The sequence below is a fragment of the Megalopta genalis genome, chromosome 7, assembly GCF_051020955.1.
Source record: "Megalopta genalis isolate 19385.01 chromosome 7, iyMegGena1_principal, whole genome shotgun sequence".
Taxonomy (NCBI): domain Eukaryota; kingdom Metazoa; phylum Arthropoda; class Insecta; order Hymenoptera; family Halictidae; genus Megalopta; species Megalopta genalis.
The window spans coordinates 22,508,681-22,534,552 of NC_135019.1; the positions used below are offsets into that span (position 1 = coordinate 22,508,681).

General features: G+C 33.2%; 4 protein-coding genes across 9 annotated transcripts in view; 3 read left to right on the forward strand and 1 right to left on the reverse strand.

The window, feature by feature from the left end:
- LOC143259846 (RYamide receptor) overlaps positions 1-25,872 on the reverse strand; it is a 284,265-nt gene that overhangs the window by 56,352 nt on the left and 202,041 nt on the right. The window lies entirely within an intron of this gene.
- Positions 1,411-5,413, forward strand: LOC117225239 (pancreatic triacylglycerol lipase-like). Its single transcript, XM_076523625.1, has 7 exons — positions 1,411-1,519; positions 2,300-2,351; positions 2,421-2,560; positions 3,580-3,825; positions 3,971-4,168; positions 4,700-4,850; positions 5,247-5,413. The coding sequence occupies exons 1-7, from the start codon at positions 1,465-1,467 to the stop codon at positions 5,329-5,331; spliced, it is 927 nt and encodes a 308-aa protein (XP_076379740.1). The 5' UTR covers positions 1,411-1,464; the 3' UTR covers positions 5,332-5,413.
- On the forward strand, positions 11,137-14,616 carry LOC117225243 (pancreatic triacylglycerol lipase). The gene is made up of 7 exons (XM_033478615.2): positions 11,137-11,256; positions 11,936-11,987; positions 12,057-12,196; positions 12,440-12,685; positions 12,860-13,057; positions 13,572-13,731; positions 14,480-14,616. Exons 1-7 carry the CDS (start codon positions 11,202-11,204, stop codon positions 14,547-14,549), a joined length of 921 nt encoding a protein of 306 aa, XP_033334506.2. The 5' UTR covers positions 11,137-11,201; the 3' UTR covers positions 14,550-14,616.
- LOC117225244 (pancreatic triacylglycerol lipase) lies at positions 18,570-25,824 on the forward strand. Its single transcript, XM_033478616.2, has 7 exons — positions 18,570-18,691; positions 19,418-19,469; positions 19,547-19,686; positions 23,971-24,216; positions 24,394-24,591; positions 25,108-25,267; positions 25,662-25,824. Exons 1-7 carry the CDS (start codon positions 18,637-18,639, stop codon positions 25,729-25,731), a joined length of 921 nt encoding a protein of 306 aa, XP_033334507.2. The 5' UTR covers positions 18,570-18,636; the 3' UTR covers positions 25,732-25,824.

A 25,872-nucleotide genomic window follows, 5' to 3' on the forward strand; every position in this document is an offset into this window, starting at 1 on the left:
CCACACCCTCCTAAGACAGAATCAAATCGTGATTTCAAGGATTATACTGAGCCACACGAAGTTTTTACCCACCGATACCTCCTCAACAAAGAAGAACCACCAACCTGTGAACTACATCCCCATCCTACACTGCAGAACACACCTCAAGGACTGACAACACCACAATATCAATCCTCCTTTAGAAGACACGCTGAGGAGCAAAGAAACGATTGTGAACTTACTGAATTTCTTGAAACAGTCCAAATTGTACAACCAACTCTAAATCTGACTTTGAATCGTTAATAACCCATCTAGTAGCTGATGCGACTTTAAACGCCGGATAAAAAAAATATTATTACGTTAGCATATTCTTATGCCTTACAAAATCTGCACTTCTTCGATTCCAAAAATTGATTTGCAAGTAATTAATTATTTATGGATAATTATCTATGGTATTTGTTACACCAACGGATACGTTACTATAATTTTAATCCGTTTTAATTAAAATAATTTTCTTAGATTTGGACCTAGTTACCATTCAGAAATTATTTATTTATCAAATTCAACACGAATGCTATTTTTACATTAGGGAGGATTTCCTAATTTGGACTTATGGCTATTTTGTAATCACCGTGTATCTTCAGAAAGAAAAATTTAGGTTTTAAGTACTAGTTAAGAGTAACTTAGTGCATTAATCTATTATAAAAAATATTTGCAGTGTTAATGGTGTTAATCGATTATGACATTGCATTTTGCACTGCACCCCTACACATATAATAATACAATTTAAACTGTAGCACGGGCATTTACTGCTTCAACACAAACCCGTGTTGCCCTTTCGCTAAAATACTGCAGGGAACAATGATAACTATCATCTCGAATATATGTTCAATTCCCTTAAAAATATATCTATTTAAATTCACGATTTGTATTTTAATGAGTAATGTAAGTTGAATACTGAAAATATTAAAATTCATGTTAAATTATTCACAGCATATTGAAAACTTTATTTCCTTATTACGATGATTATTTGTTCTTCATTAAATATTATTATACTGATATTAAGTATACATTATCTTCGCCACCCTTTGAAAGAAGAAACCTCAGGTTTGCAAGTACCACGCTGTTGAACTTATTGGTGATTGTGACATCCAATAAACTAATGGCTATAGATTCAATGTTTTTCTCCTTTCCTCGTCTTCTTCCTATTATACTTTCTTTAATCTTATCTCACAATTAGAATCAGTAGCCACTTAGAAACTTTAGCGGACAGTTCACAGTAATATCCACTAAAAGTAATCGCACGTGTTATTATGTTGCTATGTACATATAAATGTCCAATTCGTATGGAACAGATAGCGCCACAACATAAATCATATACTTCATGAATTATGCAATGCGTTTATATTATACCATTGGCAAGAAGCAAAGGTGGCAGAAGTTCTGCAGGAAGGTGCAAACTTAATTTGATCAATTTCGACCAATATGGAGAGCTTTCGTGTATGGCTTGTTCTAGGAATGGTCAGTCTTTCGCTTGAACGTAAGTCTCTATAAAATTGTATTTAACATTATCATTATTTAATCCTTTTGTCGATATTCGTTATTTTCTGCGATGTTTAATAATATTGTAGTGGTTACTTTATAATGCATATTTTTGTGCCCGAAATGTAATTCCATTCACTACATTTATTCTAGATCGTAGAAAATTTTGTTATTTGTTCACGAAAACATCAGCAAAATGTTTTGAAGTAGGTATAATAATATAAGGATAACTTAATTGAAATTTCCTAAGTGCGCTACAAAATTTCCACTTTGTTTCAAGAAATAAAATATTATATTTAAAAAGGTGACAAAAATTGCAAGATGAAATTTTATTTGATTAGAACACAGCAGCTAATATTTTTATGCAGGTCAATATAGGCAGTATAATTTGAAATAATTGTATAAACAGTGTTTCATTTGGCAACAGCTCTAAGTAACAAATACTGACAGGAAGATCTGCAAATTTGAACTGTCACGCGACATTCTAATTCAAATCCTCTTATAGACAAAATAATGTTTTGACGGTTAAGTCGCCACTTTGTCAACTGTTTATAGTTTGTTATGTCTTGCAATAATATTTCAAGTAACTTATAGTTATTAAAGTATCGAACTATCAGTCGACAAATTTATTTCAAGACCATTTTATAAATAGTGTGAAATTTTCTAATGAATAATAGGAGGCTCTAGGTATTTTCCGGTTTGTTAAGATAATTATGTAAATATGTTTATATTAAAATATGATTTTAAGAAATGTTGAAGGTATTTTGATTTTTCGCAGATGTTGCTGAGGGAGCAGTAGACACGGGGACTATTTTCTTCCGTTGTTATAAGTAATTGACAATTACACTTAAATACTGTTGGTAATCTTTAACTTGAACAGATACTTACTATTTTTTCAGGGGTGCCTCGTTTAACGATGTTAACATCAAACAAATAGGCAATCTGATTCCTCAATTGAATTTGCGCGAGCAGACAGTGTTTCACATTCATGGCTACACAGAGAATGTGGAACGTGAAAGTGTCACAATAATAGTACGAGGTACGTTCACGTGCTGTTCTTAAGTCTCTATGTGTTAATCCTACGCCTATGCTAACGATCGACAGAGTCGGTCAAGCGTATCACGCGGTTCCTTTGATTAGAACTTCAGGAATGGCAACTCATAATACAATCACTTTATTATATAAACTTTATTAAATAACTCATCTTTTTATTGTAACGTTTTAAATCTGAATTTTTTCTAGCATATTGCTGATGGTTTTGTGATTAAAATGTGGCCAAACATGGTAAAGTTTGGACTGGTATTCCTGTTTACATAAAATAAAATCAATCATGATGTAATTAAATAAATGTGTTCCAAATCATGTCGTGTTTGGTCTCATTTTAATTGGAAGAATCAGACCAATATGTTAAACAAATTTTCATGCATACAAAATTAGAAATTAAAAAGTTAAGGCATTGTTTTTATTCTAGCAATATTGTGCATTTGTATTAATATACTATACGCCGATATGCTGACCGCTGGTTTTTATGTTCGCCGACTGCTCCGATTTTTCTTCTTCCTCCCTCTCTCTTTTTCTTTCTCTCAAGATATCGACAACCATAAGGACGTACTGTAAGGCTCGAAAAATCGTTTCTGGATGGCCTAAATTATCAATTTTCCATTGCAAGCTGCAAAACTATTAGGGGGAATTTTCTGTAGATTTAACACACAATTATTAAAATCGTAAGGATACTTTAATTGAACATTATTCAATAAATTGCGTCTTACTGTCATTTTTATAATGCAACACACGCGTGTCAATTTTAATGGTAGATAGTTGTATCGTTGAAAATTATTGTGGTACTATTGAAAAAAGTATGTTTCTTTTCCTACTGAAAGATCACTTGAAAGAACAAAAAATCAGTGCATATCTTTCACTTTCCCAGCAATGAAGATTTTGGAATATGATTCAATTCTCTGTGGACTATAGTTTCAACAAACTGTATCTTCTTGCTACGAAACATGTTTCTGCCATTATCTCAGTTCGTTTTAATTACGTTGGTAATATTTGTTGCAGCTTATCTCAATTATACGACGAAAAACATAATCGCAATCGACTACAGACACATTGCAGACAATAATAATTACATCGCCGACGTGGTGCTAGTTAATGAAGTTGGTAGTGCTATTGCCAATGCACTGCATACACTGGTAGCGACGGGCTTGAATCCCAATGGTATTCACATAATTGGACATTCTTTAGGTGGCCAACTTGCTGCATCCGTAGGATCGCATACAAATTTCATTGTTCCTAGAATAACAGGTATCTTGTGATGAATTCGTACACGATGATACGAATGCTTGTAGTTTTCAGTCTACTTTCAATCCGTCAACATTTATGATTTAATGTGTTGTTAGCACAAGTTACTTTTTTGTTAAGATATAATAAATATAATATTTTCTAACAGGTTTGGATCCTGCTGGTCCTTTATACTACACTGGTAGGTACTTAAAGGCCGGCGATGCTGCATTTGTCGACATCATACATACTGATGAAGGGGTCCTCGGTCAAATTTATAACAGTGGCGACGTGGATTTCCTCCCTAACGCAGGCCACAGGCCACAGCCTGGCTGTTCTATTCTGGCTACCTTACAGGTCCCTGATGGTTCGTAAATTTGCTTAACAACACTCTTACTTTTGTTAAATCGTATTGCGCACAGTAGTGAGGGCAGTATATGCTATGAAGGTGGGGATGTGTACCAGTAGAGCTCGATATCTGATGTTTCACGTGATATAATACATCTAAACTCCGCTCTGAAGTCCCACGTCCTACAATTGGTGGGGATAGAAGTGGACGTTTAACACTGTCATGTTACCCATGTTATATATATTATATCTTTCGAACTTAATTAGAATCTGCTAAATCCATAAATGTTAAAGAATTAATTCATGACATACTATTTATCTTCTTCATTTTAATTTGATTAAACAAAACACTTACATTTTATACAATTCTTGAGATTTTCTCATTTTTCATTATTCAGTCAATATGTAGACGATTAAGTGTGCTCTATGGTACTGGCCGATTTATTTAAATCGGTTGTTTCGAAAATTTTTCAAACTGTTGGCAGCATTAAAAAATGGCGTCAGTTATAATTAACGATTTGTTGAATGATTTTATTATTGTTCATTGTAGCACTTTGCAGTCATCATAGATCTTGGAGGTACTATGCAGAATCGGTCGGTAATCCTCATGGATTCTTAGCTGACCCATGCCTCAATGTTGGCCTGCTACTATGTGACCGGTCAAATGTAGTTCCTATGGGATACGCTACGCCATCTAATGCGTTAGTAACAAAGCTATTTGTTTCTAATCGAATAGATTGAATCATCGGTACTTGTTGATGGTACGATCGGTACGATCAATAATCACATCTTTATTACATTTTAACGTTCACACATTTTCAATTGTTTGAGCAACAGAATAGAAATAACATGTCTGACCTAAATATTCAGGAAATAACAGTAACAGAGATTCCTTTGATATTTCAGTATAGAATATTGATCGTACACTCCAAATTTCTCAAAGAATCAGACGATTCAGAATTGTTGACTTTTGAACGTTTTAGCTAGAAACAGTGATTATAAAAGATGGACTACTGACTACTTTTCATAAATAATAGATTTCTTTTTCGATAGCCATTATATTTTGATTACTCGTAACAGATGATTTTTCTTTATAGCAGGGGCAAGTATTATCTCTATACAAATTCTCAATACCCGTTCGCCTTAGGATTGAACGGACTAGCACAGTTCCTACCTAAATAAGAATATACTGAATTTCGTAAAAGGTGTGTATACTTTACAACTTGTATTTCAATCAATAAAGTGAAGAGCTAAACTAAAGGAACTTGACCCGTTGAAATACTGTAGAAACGTTGTAGGATACCTTCCGTCACGCTTTTAAATTTTCTAATAATACACGTTACCTTAACGCTTTATCTCGAATACGATTGTTGTTGTTTTGTTTTATCTTACTTTACGTTAACGTCGTTTTGTCAATGTATTTTTCAAATCATTTTCCATTTTGTCGAATACGGTTGATTGCAAGGACTAAATAATTAAAGTGTGTTGTGTAACAATGAATGTATGCAAGAATAGAAGCTTTTGTTGATAAAACTAGAATTCTACATCGTTAAGTAACATAAAGGTGAGATAAGGTGTACTTAATCAAATAATTGCTGATGGTGTTGTAACATGGAGGCGGTTGTAATACATTAAATATCTCAAAATATATGATAGATATTATTACACAGTTCAGATATATGTAATATTAAATGACATTTGGAACACATTCATCTATCATATTTATGTAAATACGAAATATACATTTGTTTAACCGCTTCGCTCCTATAGGAAATTTATTATTTGACATTTATTTATAAATCGGTATATTTATTATGAGTCGAAGTTTTAAACGTGTTTATTTGATAAAGGCTCGGTGTGAACTGTTTCAACATCGGTTCGCCTTTTGTCAAATCGAATGAACATCGTAATATATTAAACAATCTCCTTATCGATTGCATTCCACAGCTGACACGACGCAGCGCAGTTTACAATTCGGCCAATTCTGACCATAGTGACCGCGCGTCCTCGATTACCAAAGAATCCCAACTTTATTTCCAAGAGTTAAATCTTAGAATAAAAAATACAATTCGTATCATACAAAATGCACAAAACATAAGTAAGAAATAATACAAGAAAACTTACGGAATGCAACAAATACACACAAACTCAAACTTATTCACAATGCGCTTTCGTTTCAGTTTCAGTTTTAGTTTTCAACCGACCAGGCCTAATGTTTAATTTGGTCTGGTCCAACAACCCCTGTATAAGGTATAGGAGAAACTTGAAATTCCCCTACATTCGTTAAAATATATCTGACTGTATCCAATATCTTTTCAAATTCATACGGGCCCTTAAATTTAGGTAACAGTTTTTTATTTATACCTGATATAGTATCCGTGTTGCGAATTACTACATAATTATCTACTATTAAGTACTACGTATCAACGTAGTTGGATTTTTGTGTCGTTTATCATACGCGCGTTCATTCTCTTGTTGAGTTTTCAAAATTTTTTCAACCGCTTCCTGGCGTTTAATCTATAAGTTTATTGTATTATTATGTAATACACTTAACGTTTCTCGCAAATTATCCGATACCGTCCCTTTTCCCCCAAACAATAATTGGGATGGGCACTTTCCGGCTGACTAACAAACAGTGTTGTTAATGGCAAATTCAACTGAATTCACAATTCGATTCCATTTGCCTAGAGACACCGTAAGTTTTGCTAACATTGGCGTTATAACCCTATTGAAACGCTCAACCTGACCATTCGCACGCGGAGTAGGTACCGTGATTAATATTTGCTCTATCTCATTACACGCTAAAAACTCCTCAAATAAATTTGATGTAAATGACGTACCTCGGTCACAAATTAGCCGCTTTGGTTTACTATATTCTCTAAAGATTTCGTCGATTTACAAGCAGTCTAACAACAACAGTCTAACGAATTTGCCATCCACTACTGCCAAAATATAATTAAAACCTTTTCCACATTTTTCTAGGGGACCGTAATAGTCCACGTGAATTGTTTGAAATGGTAGATCACCTTTAGGTTAAATTGCTGTTTAGCACTAATTGGCGAAAATTCAATACATTTCACTTCATTTTTGTATTTGCCGAAACCAGTATACCTGTCTTATATCATCGATGACTTTATCAATACCTACATGCCCCAAATTGTCATAACTTAGCCTAATAATATTATTTTCTGAACAAGCGGGTACGTAAATGAACAATTTATTATTATCAATATTCCTATAAACTAAACCGTTCCTTAATTCATAATGTTTTTCCTCGCTTGTTCCCAATCTATTTCTTAATCCACGAATCGTATGGTCTTGATGTTTTTTAATTGGCAGCGTTTCTTCTAAAGTATTAGGTTTCAATACTATTGGGTTGGCAACTAATTGCCGATTTGTTCAATGAAATAAAAAATTTTTTTACTTGGAATGAAGTTTAATCTGTAATGTATTTTCCATTTTGTTCGATGACCTTTTGCCATCTCTCTGACAACTTGAAAATTCCACGCTCGTAGAAAGTCTGATCCTTTTCGGCCAAAAACTGAGTTAAGTGAGACTTTACAGCGTCATCATCATTAAAAGTTTCACCACGAAGGGAGTTGTCCAGGAATCGAAATAAGTGGTAATCCGATGACGCGAGATCAGGGCTATATGGTGGGTGTAACATCAATTCCCAACCAATATTCATCAATTTTTGCCGAGTGAACAAAGATGTGTGCGGCCTAGCATTGTCCTGGTGGAAAATGACACCTTTGCGATTGACTAATTCTGGTCGCTTTTCCTTGACCGCGGCATTCAATTTGTCCAGTTGCTAACATTCACGGATAATAAAAAATAACATAATAATAATAATAATAATAATTTTATAATATAACATTTACGGAGATATCATAAAAATGGGAGTGAGAGACATCTATAACTGAAATCGGTAATTACTTAGTTGCCAACCCAATAATATCGCATTGTATCGACTCAGTGCATCAACATGTTCCATTTTACTTCCACTGTGATGTTTAATGATACAATCATAATTTTGTAAATACATTGCTGAACGGGATATTCGTGGATTAATGTTCTGTTTATTGAGGACTAATCTGAAACTGTCACAGTCTGTAATAATTTTAAACAGAATGCCTGATAAATAAATATGATCTGATAAATCTTTTGATTGTATAAACCACTACCAAACATTTAAGTTACTTAAGTATTCCTTTTATAATGACAATAATCAATTATTTCATTGCCATTTTATTTTTATTTTGATTTCTTATTAAATATTATAGAGTCTTCAATTTTTTTTCTATCCAGTGTGATACATTTCAAATTATATGTAGGAATAAATTTTTATTTTTTTATTTTAGATTGTATGTTGTCAATCAAATAGATTTTTACGATATAATGGAAAATGTCATTTAAAGTTTATTTTGTATTTATTTTATTTAAATATTTTATATTTAATATCTGTAAATTTATCTGTACAGTCTTTGATTGCCTGTTCGCCTATCAAATGGATATTTACTTCTCGATCAATCTTCATTTAAATATTTTAACCCTTTCCACTCGAAGCCTCATTTTAACCGTGAATCTAAAATAATTTCTCTGACTTATAGTATTTCCATTTTATATGACAAAGTGCATTTTATGCATATGAAAATTGAATCTTGTGGCGACTGGTACAACAATAACGCTTTTAACAATTTCTTAAATTTAAACTTTGTTAATATAAAAATCATCTTGGAACGTGATACAACAATTTTAGCGGTGCCTCGGAGTCACCATTCGAGTGCAAAGGGTTAAATTTTTCACGCTGTAGATTACGAACAAAAAGATTGGGTAGCGATTCGTTTCCTTGTCGAATGATTTTTTCATAGAATTTTTCATTATTTGGCTATCAAATACATTTAAAAATCTTTGAACAATAAGGCTATCTATAAATTGTATGTGACAATAACAGCGACAAGGAACTAAATTGGAAATAAAGTAATTGAGCATGAACGAAGTAAAATGAATTAATTATGATAATATTGCACGTAAGGTTATTTAGAACAATTGTTTTTACACGTTTTTTTTGGTGAGATCGAACAGTGAAACTGCTAGATCTACGAAGGTCGTAAGTCTCCGATTCAAATTTGTATGACACCGAGTCTCCGCGATTCCGTATGACTCTTTCGAGTGATACGGATGATAGGTTGATGTTGAATGGTTTTAACACTGGGGTGATTAATTATACTTGGTTTAGAATGAATTGAGTTGAACTGATACTGACTGATCGATGACCAACGAATGACTAAAGACTAAATGACGATGAACTGACAAGTGACAACTTATGTAGAGAAGAATCGGTTTCGAGTTTTTATACTGTTTCGTGGACAGAAGACTCGAAATTCGTAGGCCAGTGATGCGATGGAAGGGGGTGTAAAGTGAGTAGGTGCCGCAGGTAGCAAGAAACCCTGGACGGGCGACCAAAGCGGTGCGTGCTAGCGATTCTGTCATAAAAAATGCTGCCGATGAAGGTGTGCATTATTCAAAAGTGCAGAAATGGCTTTATTGTCGGAAAGAAGATGGCTCGAAAAATCATAAACTTAGAAATTGCAAGGAAGAAGGCTATGGCTCTACGAAATTGAAAACCTAACGAACGTGATATTTTGTCGATTGCACGTCGTTCGTTGAAGGACTGTCAATTTGTCTCGCTGAGCCGAAGATTAAGTGTTTTTTAGGGATAAAAGGAAAAGGTAATTCGGCCCGGAGATAGTTAGGCGGATGCAGCACGAAAATTCCGTTCAAGGATGGAACAACAATTATCCTGGTTATTACATGCAACTATTACTACGGCAGCATATTCTCATGTCTTACAAAATCTGCACCTCTTTGATTTCAAAAATTGAATTTGCGACTAATTAGTTATTTACTATGAGTTTTGTTACATCAACGGATGCGTTTTAATTAAATCATTTTAATCCGTTTTAATTAAAATAATTTCTGCACAAGATTTTCTCTTATGTAACTCCAAGGTTTGCAACCAAAATGTGTTTATTTTGTTTATTGCATTAGGACTGGACCTAGTTTCCATTCAAAATTTATTTATTTATCAAATTCGATACGGAAACCATTTTTAAATTAGGGAGGATTTCCTAATTTGAACCTATGCCTATTTTGCAATCACCGTGTATCTTGAGAAAGAAAAATTTAGGTTTTGAGTACTAGTTAGGAGTAACTTAGTGCATTAATCTATTATAAAAAAATATTTGCAGTGTTAATGATGTTAATTGATTATGACATTGCATTTTGTAGTATTCCCGTGTACATATAATAATACAATTCAAACTGCACATTTCTTTCTATTTTTTTTTCGTGTATATACAAATATAATTACTTTTGTTTCTAGCACGAGCACTTACTGCCTGAACACAAACCCAGTAGTCTTTTCGCTAAAATACTGCAGGGAACAATGATAACTATCATCTCGAAGATATTACCTTAAAAATATATTTGTTTAAATTCACGGTTTGCGTTTTAATGAATAAAGTAAGTAGTTGAATATTGAAAATTTTTAAACTCATGTTAAATTATTCACAATATACTGAAAGCCTTTATTTCCTTATTACGATGAATATTTGTTCTTCATCAAATATTATTATACTGATATTAAGTATACATTATTTTCGCTACCCTTTTGAAGAAGAAACCTCAGGTTTGCTAGTACCATATTGTTGAACTGTAACACACATTAAATATAAAATCAATGTTTTTCACCTATCCTAATTTTCTTCCTATTATACTTTCTTTAATCTTATTTTACGATTAGAATTAGAGTAACCACTTAGAAAATTTAGCGAACAGTTCACAATGACATCCGGTCAAAATAACCACACGTGTTATTATGTTGCTAAGTAGATGTAAATGTCTAATTCGTGTGGAACAGATAGTGCCACAACATTAATCACATACTTCATAAATTATGCAATGGGTTTATATTATACCATTGACAAGAAGCAGAAGTGGCAGAACTACTGTAAGAAGGTGCAAACCTAATTCGTCCATTTTTGACCAATATGGAGAGCTTTCGAGTATGGCTTGTTCTAGGAATAGTTAGTCTTTCACTTGGACGTAAGTTTCTACAAAATTTTATTTAACATTATCATTATTTAACCCTTTTGTCACTATTCATAATGTTCTGTGACGTTTAATAATATTGTAGTGGTTACTTTATACTGCATATTTTTGTGCCCGAAATGTAATTCCATTCACTACATTTATTCTAGAGCGTAGAAAATTTTGTTATTTGTTCACGAAAACATCAACAAAATGTTTTGAAGTAGGTATAATAATATAAGGATAACTTAATTGAGATTTCCTAAGTGCCCTACAATATTTCCACTTTGTTCCAAGAAATAAAATATTATATTTAAAAAGGTGGCAAAAATTGCAAGATGAAATTTTATTTGATTAGAACACAACAGCTAATATTTTTATGCAGGTCAATACAAGCAGTATAATTTGAAATAAATTTGGCAACAGCTCTAAGTAACAAATACTGACAGGAAGTTCTGAAAATTTGAACTGTCACTCTCTGATAGACAAAATAATGTTTTGACGCTTAAATCACCACTTCGTCAATTGTTTATAGTTTTTTATATTTTGCGATAATATTTACGTAACTTATAGTTGTTAAAGTATCGAACTATCAGGCTCTAGGTATTTTCCGGTTTGATAAGATAATTATGTAAATATGTTTATATTAAAATATGTTTTTAAGGAATGTTGAAGGTATTTTGATTTTTCGCAGATGTTGCTGAGGGAGCAGTAGACACAGGGACTATTTTCTTCCGTTGTTATAAGTGATTGACAATTACACTTAAATACTGTTGGTAATCTTTAACTTGAACAGATACTTACTATTTTTTCAGGGGTGCCTCGTTTAACGATGTTAACATCAAACAAATAGGCAATCTGATTCCTCAATTGAATTTGCGCGAGCAGACAGTGTTTCACATTCATGGCTACACAGAGAATGTGGAACATGAAAGTGTCACAATAATAGTAAAAGGTACGTTCGGGAGGTATCGCTTTCATTCTAGCATTATTATATATTTGCATTAATACTATTGAAAGATCACTTGAAAGAACAAAAGATCAGTGCATATCTTTCACTTTCCCAGCAATGAAGATTTTGGAATATGATTCAATTCTCTGTGGACTATAGTTTCAACAAACTGTATCTTCTTGCTACGAAACATGTTTCTGCCATTATCTCAGTTCGTTTTAATTACGTTGGTAATATTTGTTGCAGCTTATCTCAATTATACGACGAAGAATATAATCGCAATCGACTACAGACAACTCGCAGACAACGAAAATTACTTCGTCGACGTGGAGCATGTCAATGATGCTGGTAGTGCTATTGCCAATGCACTGGATATACTGGTAGCGAGGGGCTTGAACCCCAATAATATTCACATAATTGGACATTCCTTAGGTGGTCAAGTTGCTGCATTCGTAGGGTCCCATACAAATTTCACTGTTGCTAGAATAACAGGTATGTTGTGATAACTTCGTACACGATGATACGAATACTTGTAGTTTTCAGTGCTACCTTCAATCCGTCAACGTTTATGATTTAATGATTTGTTAGCACAAGTTACTTTCTTGTTAAGATTGAGTGCTTGATGAACCTACTTTATCTTCAATGTGTCAAAATATTTTCTAACAGGTTTGGATCCCGCTGGTCCTTTGTTCTACACTGGGAGATACTTACGGGCAAGCGATGCTGCATTTGTCGACATTATACATACTGATGAAGGTGCCGTCGGTCAACCTTATAACAGTGGCGACGTGGATTTTCTCCCTAACGGGGGACACAGGCCACAGCCTGGCTGTTCTGTTCTGCCTTTCACACATGACCCTGAAGGTTTGTAAATTTGGTTAACTCTTACTTTTGTAATGTCGTATTGCGCACTGTAGTGAAGACAATGTATTCTACGATGTCTCGATATCCGATGTTTCACTTTGTATATCCGAACCCCACTCTGAAGTCCAACGTCCTAGAATTGAAGGGGATAGAAGCGTACCTTTAACAAATTGACTGCTGTATCAACCATATTATATCTCTTATATCTTCCAAATTTTATTACAAACATCAAAATTCATGAATGTTAAAGAAATAATTCATGCCGTACCATTTAACTTCTCAGTTTTAATTTAATTAAACAAAGCGATTACATTTTATGCAATTTTTAAGATTGTTACGTGACAGTAAAAATGTTACGTGATCAAAAGGAATGATGCTCATGTGTGCTGTACTGTATTGGTAGATTTATTTAAATTGATGGTTTCGAAAGTTTTTCAAACTGTTGGCAGCTTTGATAAATGGCGTCGATCATAATTAACGATTTGTTTAATAATTTTATTATTGTTCATTCTAGTAAACTGCAATCATCATAGATCCTGGCGGTTCTACGCAGAATCGGTCGGTAATCCTCGTGGATTCTTGGCTGACCGATGCAGCGGTGGAGTTCTATTTAATGAGAAAAAATGTGACCGATCAGATGTAATCCCTATGGGATACGCTACGCCATCTAATGCGTTAGTGCAAAGCTATTTGTTTCAAATCTTATAGATCGAATCATCGGCACCTGTTAACATAAACGATCAATAATGAACCATTATTTCAGTTTCAGTATTTTAAACGTTCCCACGTTTTCTATTGTTTGAACAACGGACTAGAAATGACATTTATGACAGAAATATTCAGAAAATATCAGTAACAGAGATTTCTCCGTTATTTCAGTATAGAATATTGATCGTAGAGTCTAAATTTTTATAAGTATCAAACATTTCAGAAATGTTGACTTTTGAACTTTTTAGTTAGAAATAGTGATTATAAATGATAGACTACTTTTTATAGATGATGGATTTCTTTTTCGATAGCTATTATGCAGGGTGTCCCAAAAATGTCTCGAAATCCGGAAATGGCGGGTTCCTAAGGTCATTCGAAGTAACTTTTTTCTTAGCGAAAATGCAATTCGCTGCTTTATTTACGAGTTATTAATGAAAAACAGCAACCAATGAGAGAGCTGGCGCGAGACGGTCGATGCAATGAAGGGAACTGGGCTTTGTGCGCTCGTTCGCTAGGAAGCCTCGCACCAGCTAATCTTGCCTCTTATTGGTCAATGTTTTTCGTTAATATCTTTTAAACGAAGTCGTAGATTGCATTTTCGCTAAGGAAAAAATTACTTCAAATGACCTCAGGAACCTCCCATTTCTGGATTGCGAGACATTTTCGGGACACCCTGTGTTTTGATTGCTCGTAACAGATGATTTTTCTTTGCAGTAGGGGCTTGTATTACCTCAAGACAAATTCAAAATCCCCGTTCGCCTTAGGATTGAAGGGACTATATTGAATTTTCTAACTGGAGTGTATACTTTACAACTTGTATTTCAAACAATAAAATGAACGGCAAAACTAAAGGTACTTGACACGTTAAAATACTGTAGAATAAGATAAAAATGTAGAATACTTGTAGGATAAGATAAAAATATTTGCGTAAAAACAGCGGTTTCTTTTTGCCCTTTTGTCACACATTTATATTTTGTAATAATATACGCTATCTTAACGATTTATTTCGAATACGATTGTAACTATTTTGTTTTATCTTACTTTACATTAACGACGATTTGTCAATGATTTTTCAAATCATTTTCCATTTTGTCGAATACGGCTGATTGCAAGGATTAAATAATTAAAGTGTGTTGTGTAACAATGAATGAATGCGAGAATGGAAGCTTTTGTTGATAAAATTAGAATTCTACAACATTAAGTAACATAAAGGTGAGATGTAACACGGAGGCGGTTGTAACACGTTAAATATCTCAAAATATATGATAGGTATTATTACACACACAGTACAGATATATAATATGAAATGACATTTGGAACGTGTGCTCATCTATCATATATGTATGTAAATAAGAAATATACATCTGCTCAACCGCTTCATTCCCATAGATGTGCTACGTCGCGGCACCGATACTGCACGTATCGACGAGATATCTCGCGACGCAATACCGTTCGTGAGGTGTTGCAGACGAGTAAACACGTGCTTCTGTTTTTTGCTCCGTCTGTGTGACTCTTAGTAACTTGATTTTATATTTTATGTTAATGGAACCAAACTCTTGTCCCAATTAAAGCTCGTAAAGTATTGCGACGCTGGATAACGTCGAACATTATCGGTGTTGCGACATAACATGTCAGAGAGAGAGCGAAGCAGTTAAGGAAGAAAATAACTCTACGATGCCTAAAAGCTAACTTTCCTCACTGCTTTAAAATTATGATATGAGTGCTTTTTTTATTAAGAGATATGGAGGTTACTTTCAATTTTTTAAATGGAATAGTTAATATTTCTTCCGAATCCGGATAAAGCGCTGAATTGTACATAAAAAAGTATTACTCCAAATAGGGTTTAAAATACATAGTTATTGAGATATGAACAAAATAAATTTTATTTTAAGCGATGTTGAACTGCTGCCCGTTACAATCAGTGGAATTGCGCAATCTTATTATTAGGGAACAAGAAATATTTTCAAGAGTTTCTGCTGTTATCGCAGAGCCTGCGACTAATTTGTTGTTACCTATACAGGGTGTCCTATAATTATGTTAACAGCCGGAAATGGGAGGTACCTGAGACCATCAATCAGTAATCAATGAGAGGCAAGCGCGCGAACTATAATGTTGTCGATCGATTGAGTGCAACGTGCTTCGACCGCGGGGCGAAGGAGGGGGGCTTCAGGCCACGTTCGAATCAATGTACAAGTCACAGAGCGTGAACTTTTCGAATCTTTTTTACTACGTGACAATGACAATTTTACGAAAAATGCTGTTCGTCCTTATTTCAGAATGTCTGAAGAATATTTAGTAATTTTTCGGACCCGAAATAATAAGTAGTTTAATTGTGACAGTCGTATTAATTTTCTGACGTGCATGACACTTCATAAGTAACATATGAAATTTTTATGCGGTGCACACAGTGAAAATTAACAATGAGTAACTCCATCGCGAAGTACATAAATGACATTGTAATTTAAATAATTCCGTGTCCCAACAGAATTTAACGATTAATTCGCAAAGTGCAGTGAAAGTGAACGTTAGAATAGCCTGCCCGGAGATATCTTTCTGTTCGTCACCGTCATATACAGATCTGCTGTGCAGTTCATCATACACTGTGTAGGATCAATGCACTATTCTCCTGACACATATTTGCGATCATGAAATGAATTTACAGCTAAATGTGTGAGTTTCTTATTAATAATATTTTTCACATTTCTGAAACAAACAAATCCTTTACGTCCTTCAACGGGATTATTTATCAATAAAATAGCTTTGTGAATTATTCGTTGAATTTTGTTCGAACACGGAATTATTTAAATTAACATATCATTTACGTATTTCGACGAGTATCTTATCGTTAATCTTCACTGTGCACACCGCATAAAAATATCAAGATGTCGGCTACATTATCTTCAGAATTTAATTTAATTATATCAACATTTTCATTTATATAATTTTCATTGACAAAATGATAATGTACTTCGATGTAGATAGCGTTATGTTTGCATTGTCATTCTTTTGTTAAGGTTATAATTTTTTTGTCTTCAGCTTTGGTAGTTGACACGTTTAGGTTATTATATAAACAAATTCCGTGTTGTTTTGTTTACAACTAATAGTTTGCTGTTAATTTTAACATGGAGTGCAAAAATGAACATTTTCGACATATTATTAATATTATATTACTTTTTATTTTTATAAAGGCAAGACAAAGCGGCCGAGGCTCACAAAGAGATATGTGAAGTTTATAGCGTAGATTGCTTAACAGAACACACGTGTCAGAATTGGTTCAAAAAATATCGTTCTGAAGGTTTTTCACTTAAAGATAATCAACGTTCTGAACGACTTTCTACCGTTGAAGATGACAAAATCAATGCCATAATTGAATCGAATCGTCATATAACTGTACGAGAGATTGCAAAAAGATTAAATGTACCACACACAACAATTGAATATCACATAAGATCTCTTGGACTTGTTAAGAAGCTCGATGTTTGGATTTTGCATGAATTGAAAGAAACTCACTTAAGACAATGCGATACGCATTTTAAACGTAATGCAATCAACCCTTTTTTAAAATGAATTATCACTGGTGATGAAAAATGGATCGTTTACAATAACATTAATCGAAAAAGGTCATAGTCCAAGCGTGATGAACCAGCATAAACCATATCAAAAGCTGAATTGCATCAGAAAAAGATCATGTTCTCAATTTAGTGGGTTTATAAAGGTGTTGTGTATTTTGAGCTGCTTCCAAGCTCCAAGCTCTTCCAACCAAATGATCAATTCAGTTGTTTACTGTCAACAATTTATAAAATTGGAGGAAGCAATTTAAGTGAAAATGCCAGAGTTGGTAAATCGCAAATGAATCGTGTTCTACCATGACAATGCGAGGCATCATACATCTTTAGCAACACGTACAAAATTATTAAAGCTTGGTTGGGAAGTGATGTCGCATCGTCCATATAGCTCCGACCTTGCACCAACGGATCATCATTTATTTCGAAGTTTACAAAACTTTTTAGATGGTAAAAAATTTCAATAATAACGATAGCTTTAAATCGCACTTGACTGAGTTTTTTACTGATAAGGATTGGAAGTTTTATGGAGGCGGAATCATGAAGTTTCCAGAAAGAGGGCAAAAGGTCATCGAACAGAATGGAAAAATTTGACTGATTAAAGTTCATTTCTTGTATAGAAAAAATTGAGTTTTATTGCACATTGAAATACCTAAATTACTTTTCTGTCAACCTAATACAATTTCCGTTTCTGGCTATTATAAGAGTATCGATATTGTCCTGGGCGATTTTTATGGGATCTTTTAACACATCTTAAGCGGGTGTCTTCTTGCTAAATTCTCACCATATAGCAAGACATATAGCAATACATATTTGATAAGAAATATTCAATAATTTTTTAATAATAAAAGATTTATAAGAACATACATAGCACATACAACATCGAGCAATAGGTGATACGACTTGTGAAAAAAAATATCACGCTTGCTAGTACCACATTGTTGAACTTATCGATGATCGTGACATCCAATGAGCTTATGTTATATGAAAGCAAATTCAAAACATTTTTTTCCTTTCCTAGTCTTCTTCCTATTACATTTTCCTTAATCTTATCTCCTGTTAGAAGCCGTTACTATTTCTAAAAGTCAGCGGACAGTTCACAATGATATTCTGTGCAAATGACGGTGCATGTTATTATATTACTAAGTAGATGCACATGTCTAATTTGTGTTAAACAGATAGCACAACCCCGTAAATTACGGACTGCATATATTATAGAATAGGTTTATATTATACTATGGACGAGGAGCACAGGTAGCAGAACTTGTGTAGGAAGGTGCGAACCTAAATTGTCCAATTTCTACCAATATGGAAAGCTTTCGTGTCTATTTTGCTCTAGGACTTATGAGTCTTTCGCTCGGACGTAAGTTCCCAAAAAATTGTAACTATTATTTAACACTTTTGTCGATACTCATAATTTTCTGCAACGTTCAATAAAATTGTAGTGGTTACTTCATAATGTACGTTTCTGTGCCTCAAATGTACAGGAAAATATCAGAAAAATGATTTGAAGTAGATATAGTATTGTAAGAATAGCTTAATTGAGATTTCCTAAATGCGCTGCAATACTTACATTCTGCTTCCAAGAAACGAAATATTATATTTAAAAAGGTGGTAAAAATTACAAGATGAAATTTTATTTGATTAGAACACGACAGTTAATATTTTTTGCAGGCCAATACAGGCAGTATAATTTGAAACAATTGTATAAACAGTGTTTCATTTGGCAACAGCCCTAAGTAACAAATACTGACAGGGAGTTCTGCAAATTTAAATTGTCATACGGCATCCTATTTCAGACCCCCTGATAGACAAAATAATATTTTCACAATTAAATCGCCACTTTAACAATTGTTTATAGTCTTTTATATCTTACAATAATATTTCAAGTAACTTACAGTCATTAAAGCATCGACAAATAAAGTAGTCAACAAATTTGATTCAAGACCATTTTATAAACGGTATAAAATTTTTTTATTAAATAATGGTATACTCTGGGTGTTTTTTGTTTTGATAAGATAATTATGTAAATATGTTTACGTTAAAATATATTTTTAAGAAATATTAAAGGAGTTTTTATTTCTTACAGATGTTGTTGAGGGAGCAGTGAACACGGGGACCATCTACTTCCGTTGTTACAGGTGATTAACTATACATCAATTATACATAAATACTGTTGGTAATCTTTAACTTGAACAAACGTTTACTATCTTTTCAGGGGTCACTCGTTTAACGATGTTAACATCAATCAAATAGCCAATCTGATTCCTGAATTAAATTTGCGTGAGGAGACAGTGTTTCACATTCATGGCTACACAGAGAACGTGGAACATGAAAGTGTCACATTAATAGTACAAGGTAAATCATGATATCCGGTAAATTCTCCCTAGTAGTCTATGTTACGGTCTTGCTGGGATTGTTTCTGTGCTATTCCCATATATATATGTGTTATTCTATCCTATTCTATTCCTATACATATGTGTTATTCCTACGCCTTTGCTAAGATCCGACGCAGTATTCCAGCAACTAAAATAGTAACTTATAATACAATATCATAATTTTTTTAATTGTAATGTTTTAAAACTGCATTTTTTTAACATATTGCTGATGGTTTTCTGATTAAAATGAGACCAAACATGATATAGTTTGGACAAATATTCCTGATGTAATTTTAATTGGAAGAATCTGACAAATATGTTAAAAAAATGTTCATGTATAAAAAATTAGAAAAAAAAATAGTTAAGGTGTCGTTTTTACTCTAGCATTATTGTGTATTTGTATTAACACTTTAACTGCTACGCGGTTTTATGAAAAACCTGTATGGGAAGCCGATGTTTTTTGCTGGATAAAACTGCTATTTTACAAATAAACAAAATTATAATTAAATTATAGTTTCTAAATTAGCAATTAATTGTCAGGTAAACTTTACATATATTTATTTAGAGTTTTTATTTCATTATCTTTTTTAATGTATAATCGATTACAAAGATATTTCATAAAATTATAAAATTAAACTAGGAACAAAATAATCAATAAATATAACAATGGGAACTAAATACTATAACAACCATAAGGAGAAAAAAAGTGAAAATTCCTTATAAACGTAAAAAATCTGACGTATATTTATTTTTACAAATGAATTTCTAACAATTATAAACAAAAATGTTGAATTAACGTTATAAAACAAAACTAGGGAAAAAGAAATCATTTTCAAGAATAAAAACAAAATGACGATATCAAAGTAAAAGATAAATTCTTCAGTTCTTATAATTTAAATTATGTATAAACCTTTATGTACAAACGTGCAGCGGATTTATAAGATCTTATAAATCTTTATAAGATTTGCACATAAAAGAGGCTAATTTTGTGATTTTTTTTGGCATAGCATACGCGATACCTTCTTCTAATTCTTCTGCCACTAATTCATGTTGCTTTAGGCTGGCCGAAAATCTTTGGATTGAATCTATATGATGTTGTAGGATTCTTATTACTTTTTAACCATATTGTTGAACGGAATTTGTATTTAAATGTTGGTATATTCGAAAAGCATTGAATAATGCAGAATTAATTAGATAGAGGAATATCTTTGTGTCCACTTTTTTATTTTTTTGTATATTGAATAATAGCTTATAAATTGGTCAGCGCTATTTCCTTCATATATTGATTATAGTCTATTATACATTCTGGTTTTTTTTTCTTAGGATCTCAGTTTTTCTATCAATTTTTCCGGTTTCTACAACACTGGCGTTATGTACGGTTATGATCATTTTGATATCTCGCCTTTTATTTGTTTTCCATAATTGTACTAAAATTTTTCCTTTCCGTGCAAATCTTGTTTCAAGTCATTTTAAGTTTAACTTTGTTTAAATTTTGAGGTAGCCCCCTATGCACTCGTATAGTACCGCAAACTTTTATTTTGCGTTGGTACAATTTTTTTTGCCAATTGGGCACTATTATAAAAATCATCCATATATTAATCATGCCACTTATTAGAATAATCAGTTAACCGACTCCTGAATGAAGTTTGAACCCTAAAATGTATCCTGTAGTAGAATCACAGATCATTCAATCTTCAGCGCCACGGTATCTTGTCTTCATCAATACTTATGTTTTGCCCTGGACTATAATTATATCTAAATTTTGACGAAAAGTATTCTACTATATATCGAACTTTGTGTAATCTATCTGCATTTCATGAAATATCGTCGTTATTTGAGAAATGTAGACGTGGTAATCTTTGCCGGAATGTATTTCTGCCGATTGTTTTAGAAAAAATTCCAGTCGCAATTACCAATAATAGTCGATATCGGGTTTTCTAATAAATCCCATAATTATACCCAGAGCAAACCACTATTTCAATTCTGAGACTGTCACATAATACCACTTGCTGACATTTTTTATTGTTTAATAATTGCGATGAGTTTGAATGTAATCTTTGTTGGTTTCATTAGTGACAAAAATAAAAAAATCATGTCCCAAGAAACAATCGATAACATCTTCTATTGAAGTTTTATTATCGGGTATACGCTGTTTTCCTGATCTCAAAAATGGTTCGTTCGTCGTTAGTATCTCTTTCTTCCTTACTATCAGTTTCACTGCTTCAATAGTGAAAGAGGCGGAGTTATTCTTTCACTTGTTGGAAAAAGTTTTCTGAACTTACTTTATCATCCCTATTACTCGATTCATCTCTGACATCGTTTGGAATATCTGGCAAATTATCAACATATCCGTCATGAAAAATATTTTCACCTGTTTTGCTTTCCATTCTAAAGAAAGGATTAAAAATAATAAGCAAAATAAACACGAAATAGATTATTACACCGAATTTAGTTTTACTAAATAAAAATGCATGTACCTAACGCAAGATTAAGGAAATTAAGGTAAATTGCGATTTCGGACTTGTTCTCAGTCGAATCGAAAATAACTAGTAGTTTGTACGACTGATATTGGTAACGAACGGCGCCATGATATTAAGTCTGTTGGAAGAGCGGGACTCGGTTTTTGAGTCAAGCCGAGTACTCGGTAAAATCGAGTGGCTCGAATAAATCGAGTAACTCGAATTGTTTCAAGCCGTCTTATCTTCATGATTATACATATAAACAATGCATTCAAGAGTCCCACAGTTCTCAACCGAAGTCATTACTGTGATCGCGATCGATCGTGATGCTTCCCTCGGACGTATTTGTTTTTTACAACGGATATATAATGGACATCACAGGCAAATGAAAATTATGAATCGATAACAATCCATTATTTAGAAAACAATTTTAAGATAAAGCATTCTCTTTTAAAAATTTATATTTTCTTCACGTCTCATAATAGTACAAATTTAAACAAATTAATGATAAGTACCTTACATAATGTAACCAATAATGCACAGCAAATATTATACAAGCAATACAATTATCTCATAAGCGGGAGCGTATCCTATATTTCCTTTGCAGTTTACAGGTGAACGAACAATAAGAAAAATTAATGTCAAAATAAATTTAATTAAATTAAAATTAATTAAATGCCAAAATAAATAATAAGTAGTGAAACTTTAATATTTAAATGTAACCAGTTATTTGAGTTCACACGATAAAATATTCTATAAATCACTCAGAAGAGAAGTCGAAATTTAAGAAAATATTGGACAATCGTAATATTATTCCGCTTATACATTTCAAGTCTTTCGTTTTGTAGATGGAATTTATGGATGGAATTTATAACAAATAATAACACATCATAAACGATAGATTTGAAAAATCATTATGTATATCAATATAAAACACTTTAAACAATAGATTCCAATTTATACAAAGACCCAAAGTTTTGATTATGACAATGATCATCGACCTTTAAGTACATTATGTTTATTGTACATGAAGAATAGGTTATTCGGATCACACATGACGCTCGGTCATAAAATGAACCGCTTGAAATGTCTAAATTGCTCGCTTACATTCGAGCCGTTCGATTTCTTTGGAGCCAGGATTATTTGAGCCAGGTAATACGCGACGCGTTCTTTGCGAGTACTCTAGAACTCTATATGATACACATATTTTACCGGCGGCCGTTAACGTAAGTTTGTGCCGTAGCACAACTGTTTTACCAGCGACAGGTAAATTGTTAATGTACATCGACATGCTGGCCGACTGCCCCCATTTTCGACCCCCGCCCCTAACACACACCACCACTAACAAGTCTTGAAAAATCGTACCTGAATTGTTTAAGTTTATTTTTGATTGCAAGTTGTGAGAATATTAAGGAGAATTTACAGTAGATTTAATTATTTACATAATTATTGGAAGATCGTAAAGATACTTTAATTGCACATTATTCAATAAATTAGGTTTTACTATCACTTTTATAATGTAACACACACAAGTCAATTTTAATGTTAGATAGCTGTAACATTGAAAACTATTGAGGTACTATTGAAAAGAGTATGTTTCTTTTACTACTGATAGAACCAGAACTACTTGAAAGAACAAAAGATCAGTTTCATCTTTCACTTTTCCAGTATTGAAGATTTGGAACTAGATTCAATTCTCAGTGGACTATACATATGTATATTCCATAAACTGTATCTTCTTGCTACGAAATATGTTTCTGCCATTATCTCAGCTCATTTAAATGCGTTGGTAATATTTGTTGCAGCTTATCTCAATTATACGACGAAGAACATAATCGCAATCGACTTCAGACAAATCGCAGACAACAGAAATTATATCATCGACGTGGAGCGTGTCAAGACTGTTGCTAGTGCTATTGGCAATTCTCTGAATACACTGGTAGCGAGTGGCTTGAATCCCCATAATATTCACTTAATTGGACATTCCTTAGGTGGTCAAGTTGCTGCATCTGTAGGGTTGTATACAAACTTCAAGGTTCCCAGAATAACAGGTATGTTGTGATGAATTCATACACGATGATACGAATACTTGTAGTTTTCAGTGCTACCTTCAATCCGTCAACATTTATGATTTAGTTTAGTTTTGTTAGCACAAGTTACTTTTTTGTTAAGATTGGGTGCTTCAGGAACGTACTTCATCTTCAATGTGTCAAAATATTTTCTAATAGGTTTGGATCCCGCTGGTCCTTTGTACTACACTGGGAGCTACTTACGGGCAAGCGATGCTGCGTTTGTCGTCATTATACATACTGATGAAGGTCTCCTCGGCCAATTTCAGCACAGTGGCGACGTGGATTTCCTTCCTAACGGAGGACACAGGCCACAGCCTGGTTGTGCTCTTGTGCCTCTCACAAAAGGCTCGGAGAGTTCGTAAATTTGATCCTTATTTTTGTTATACTGTCGTGCGCATAGTAGCGAGGACAGTGTATTCGATGTGTACCAGTGGGGTTCGATATCCGATGTTTCACTTGGTATATCCGAACCCCACTCTGAAGTCCAACCTCCTAGAATTGGAGGGGATAGAAGTGTACGTTTAACAAATTGACTGCTGCGTCACCTGTATTATATCTCTTATATCTTCCTAATTTTATTAGAAGCTGCAAAACTCATGAATGTTAAAAAGTAATTGATGCCGTACTATTTAACTCTTCAATTTTAATTTGATTAAACAAAATGCTTAAATTTTATGCAATTTTTGAGATTGTCGACGTGCCAGTCAAAATGTTACGTGTGCAAAAAGGTCGACGCTTAAGTGTGCACTACTGTACTGGCAGATTTATTTAAATCGATGCATTCGACAATTTTTCAAACTGTTGGCAGCTTTGATAAATGGTGTCGATCAAAATTAACGATTCTAATGATTTTATTATTGTTCATTCTAGTAAACTGCAATCATCGTAGATCCTGGCGATATTATGCAGAATCGGTCGGCAATCCTCGTGGATTTTTGGCTGACCGATGCAATGGTGGTGGCCTACTTCATGAGAAAAAATGCGACCGATCAGATGTTATCCCTATGGGATACGCTACGCCATCTAATGCGTTAGTACAAAGCTATTTATTTCTAATCGAATAGATTGAATCATTGGCACCTGTTGACATAAATGATCAATAATCAAACCCTAATTACAGTTTCAGTATTTTATACGTTCGCACGTTTTCAATTGTTTGAACGACGAAATAGAAATAACATGTATGACCATGGAAATGTCAGTAACAGCGATTTCTATGTTATTTCAGTGTAGAATATTGATCGTAGACTCTAAATTTCTTAAAGAACCGGACGATTCTGAAATGAATCTTTGACTTTAACCTTTTGAACGTTTTAGTTAGAAATAGCGATTATAAATGATAGACTACTTTTTATAAATGATAGATTTCTTTTTTGATAGCCATTATGTTTTGATTCCTCGTAACAGATGATTTTTCTTTGCAGCAGGGGCACGTACTATCTGAAAACAAATTCAAAATTCCCATTCGCCTTAGGATTGAAGGGTCTATTGTAACTCCTACGTTATTAAGTGTATACTGAATTTTCTAACAGGTGTCGCTACTTTACAACTTGTATTTCGAACAATAAAGTGAGCAACTAAACTAAAGGTATTTGACTCGTTGAAATACTGTAGAAACGTTGTAGGATAAGATAA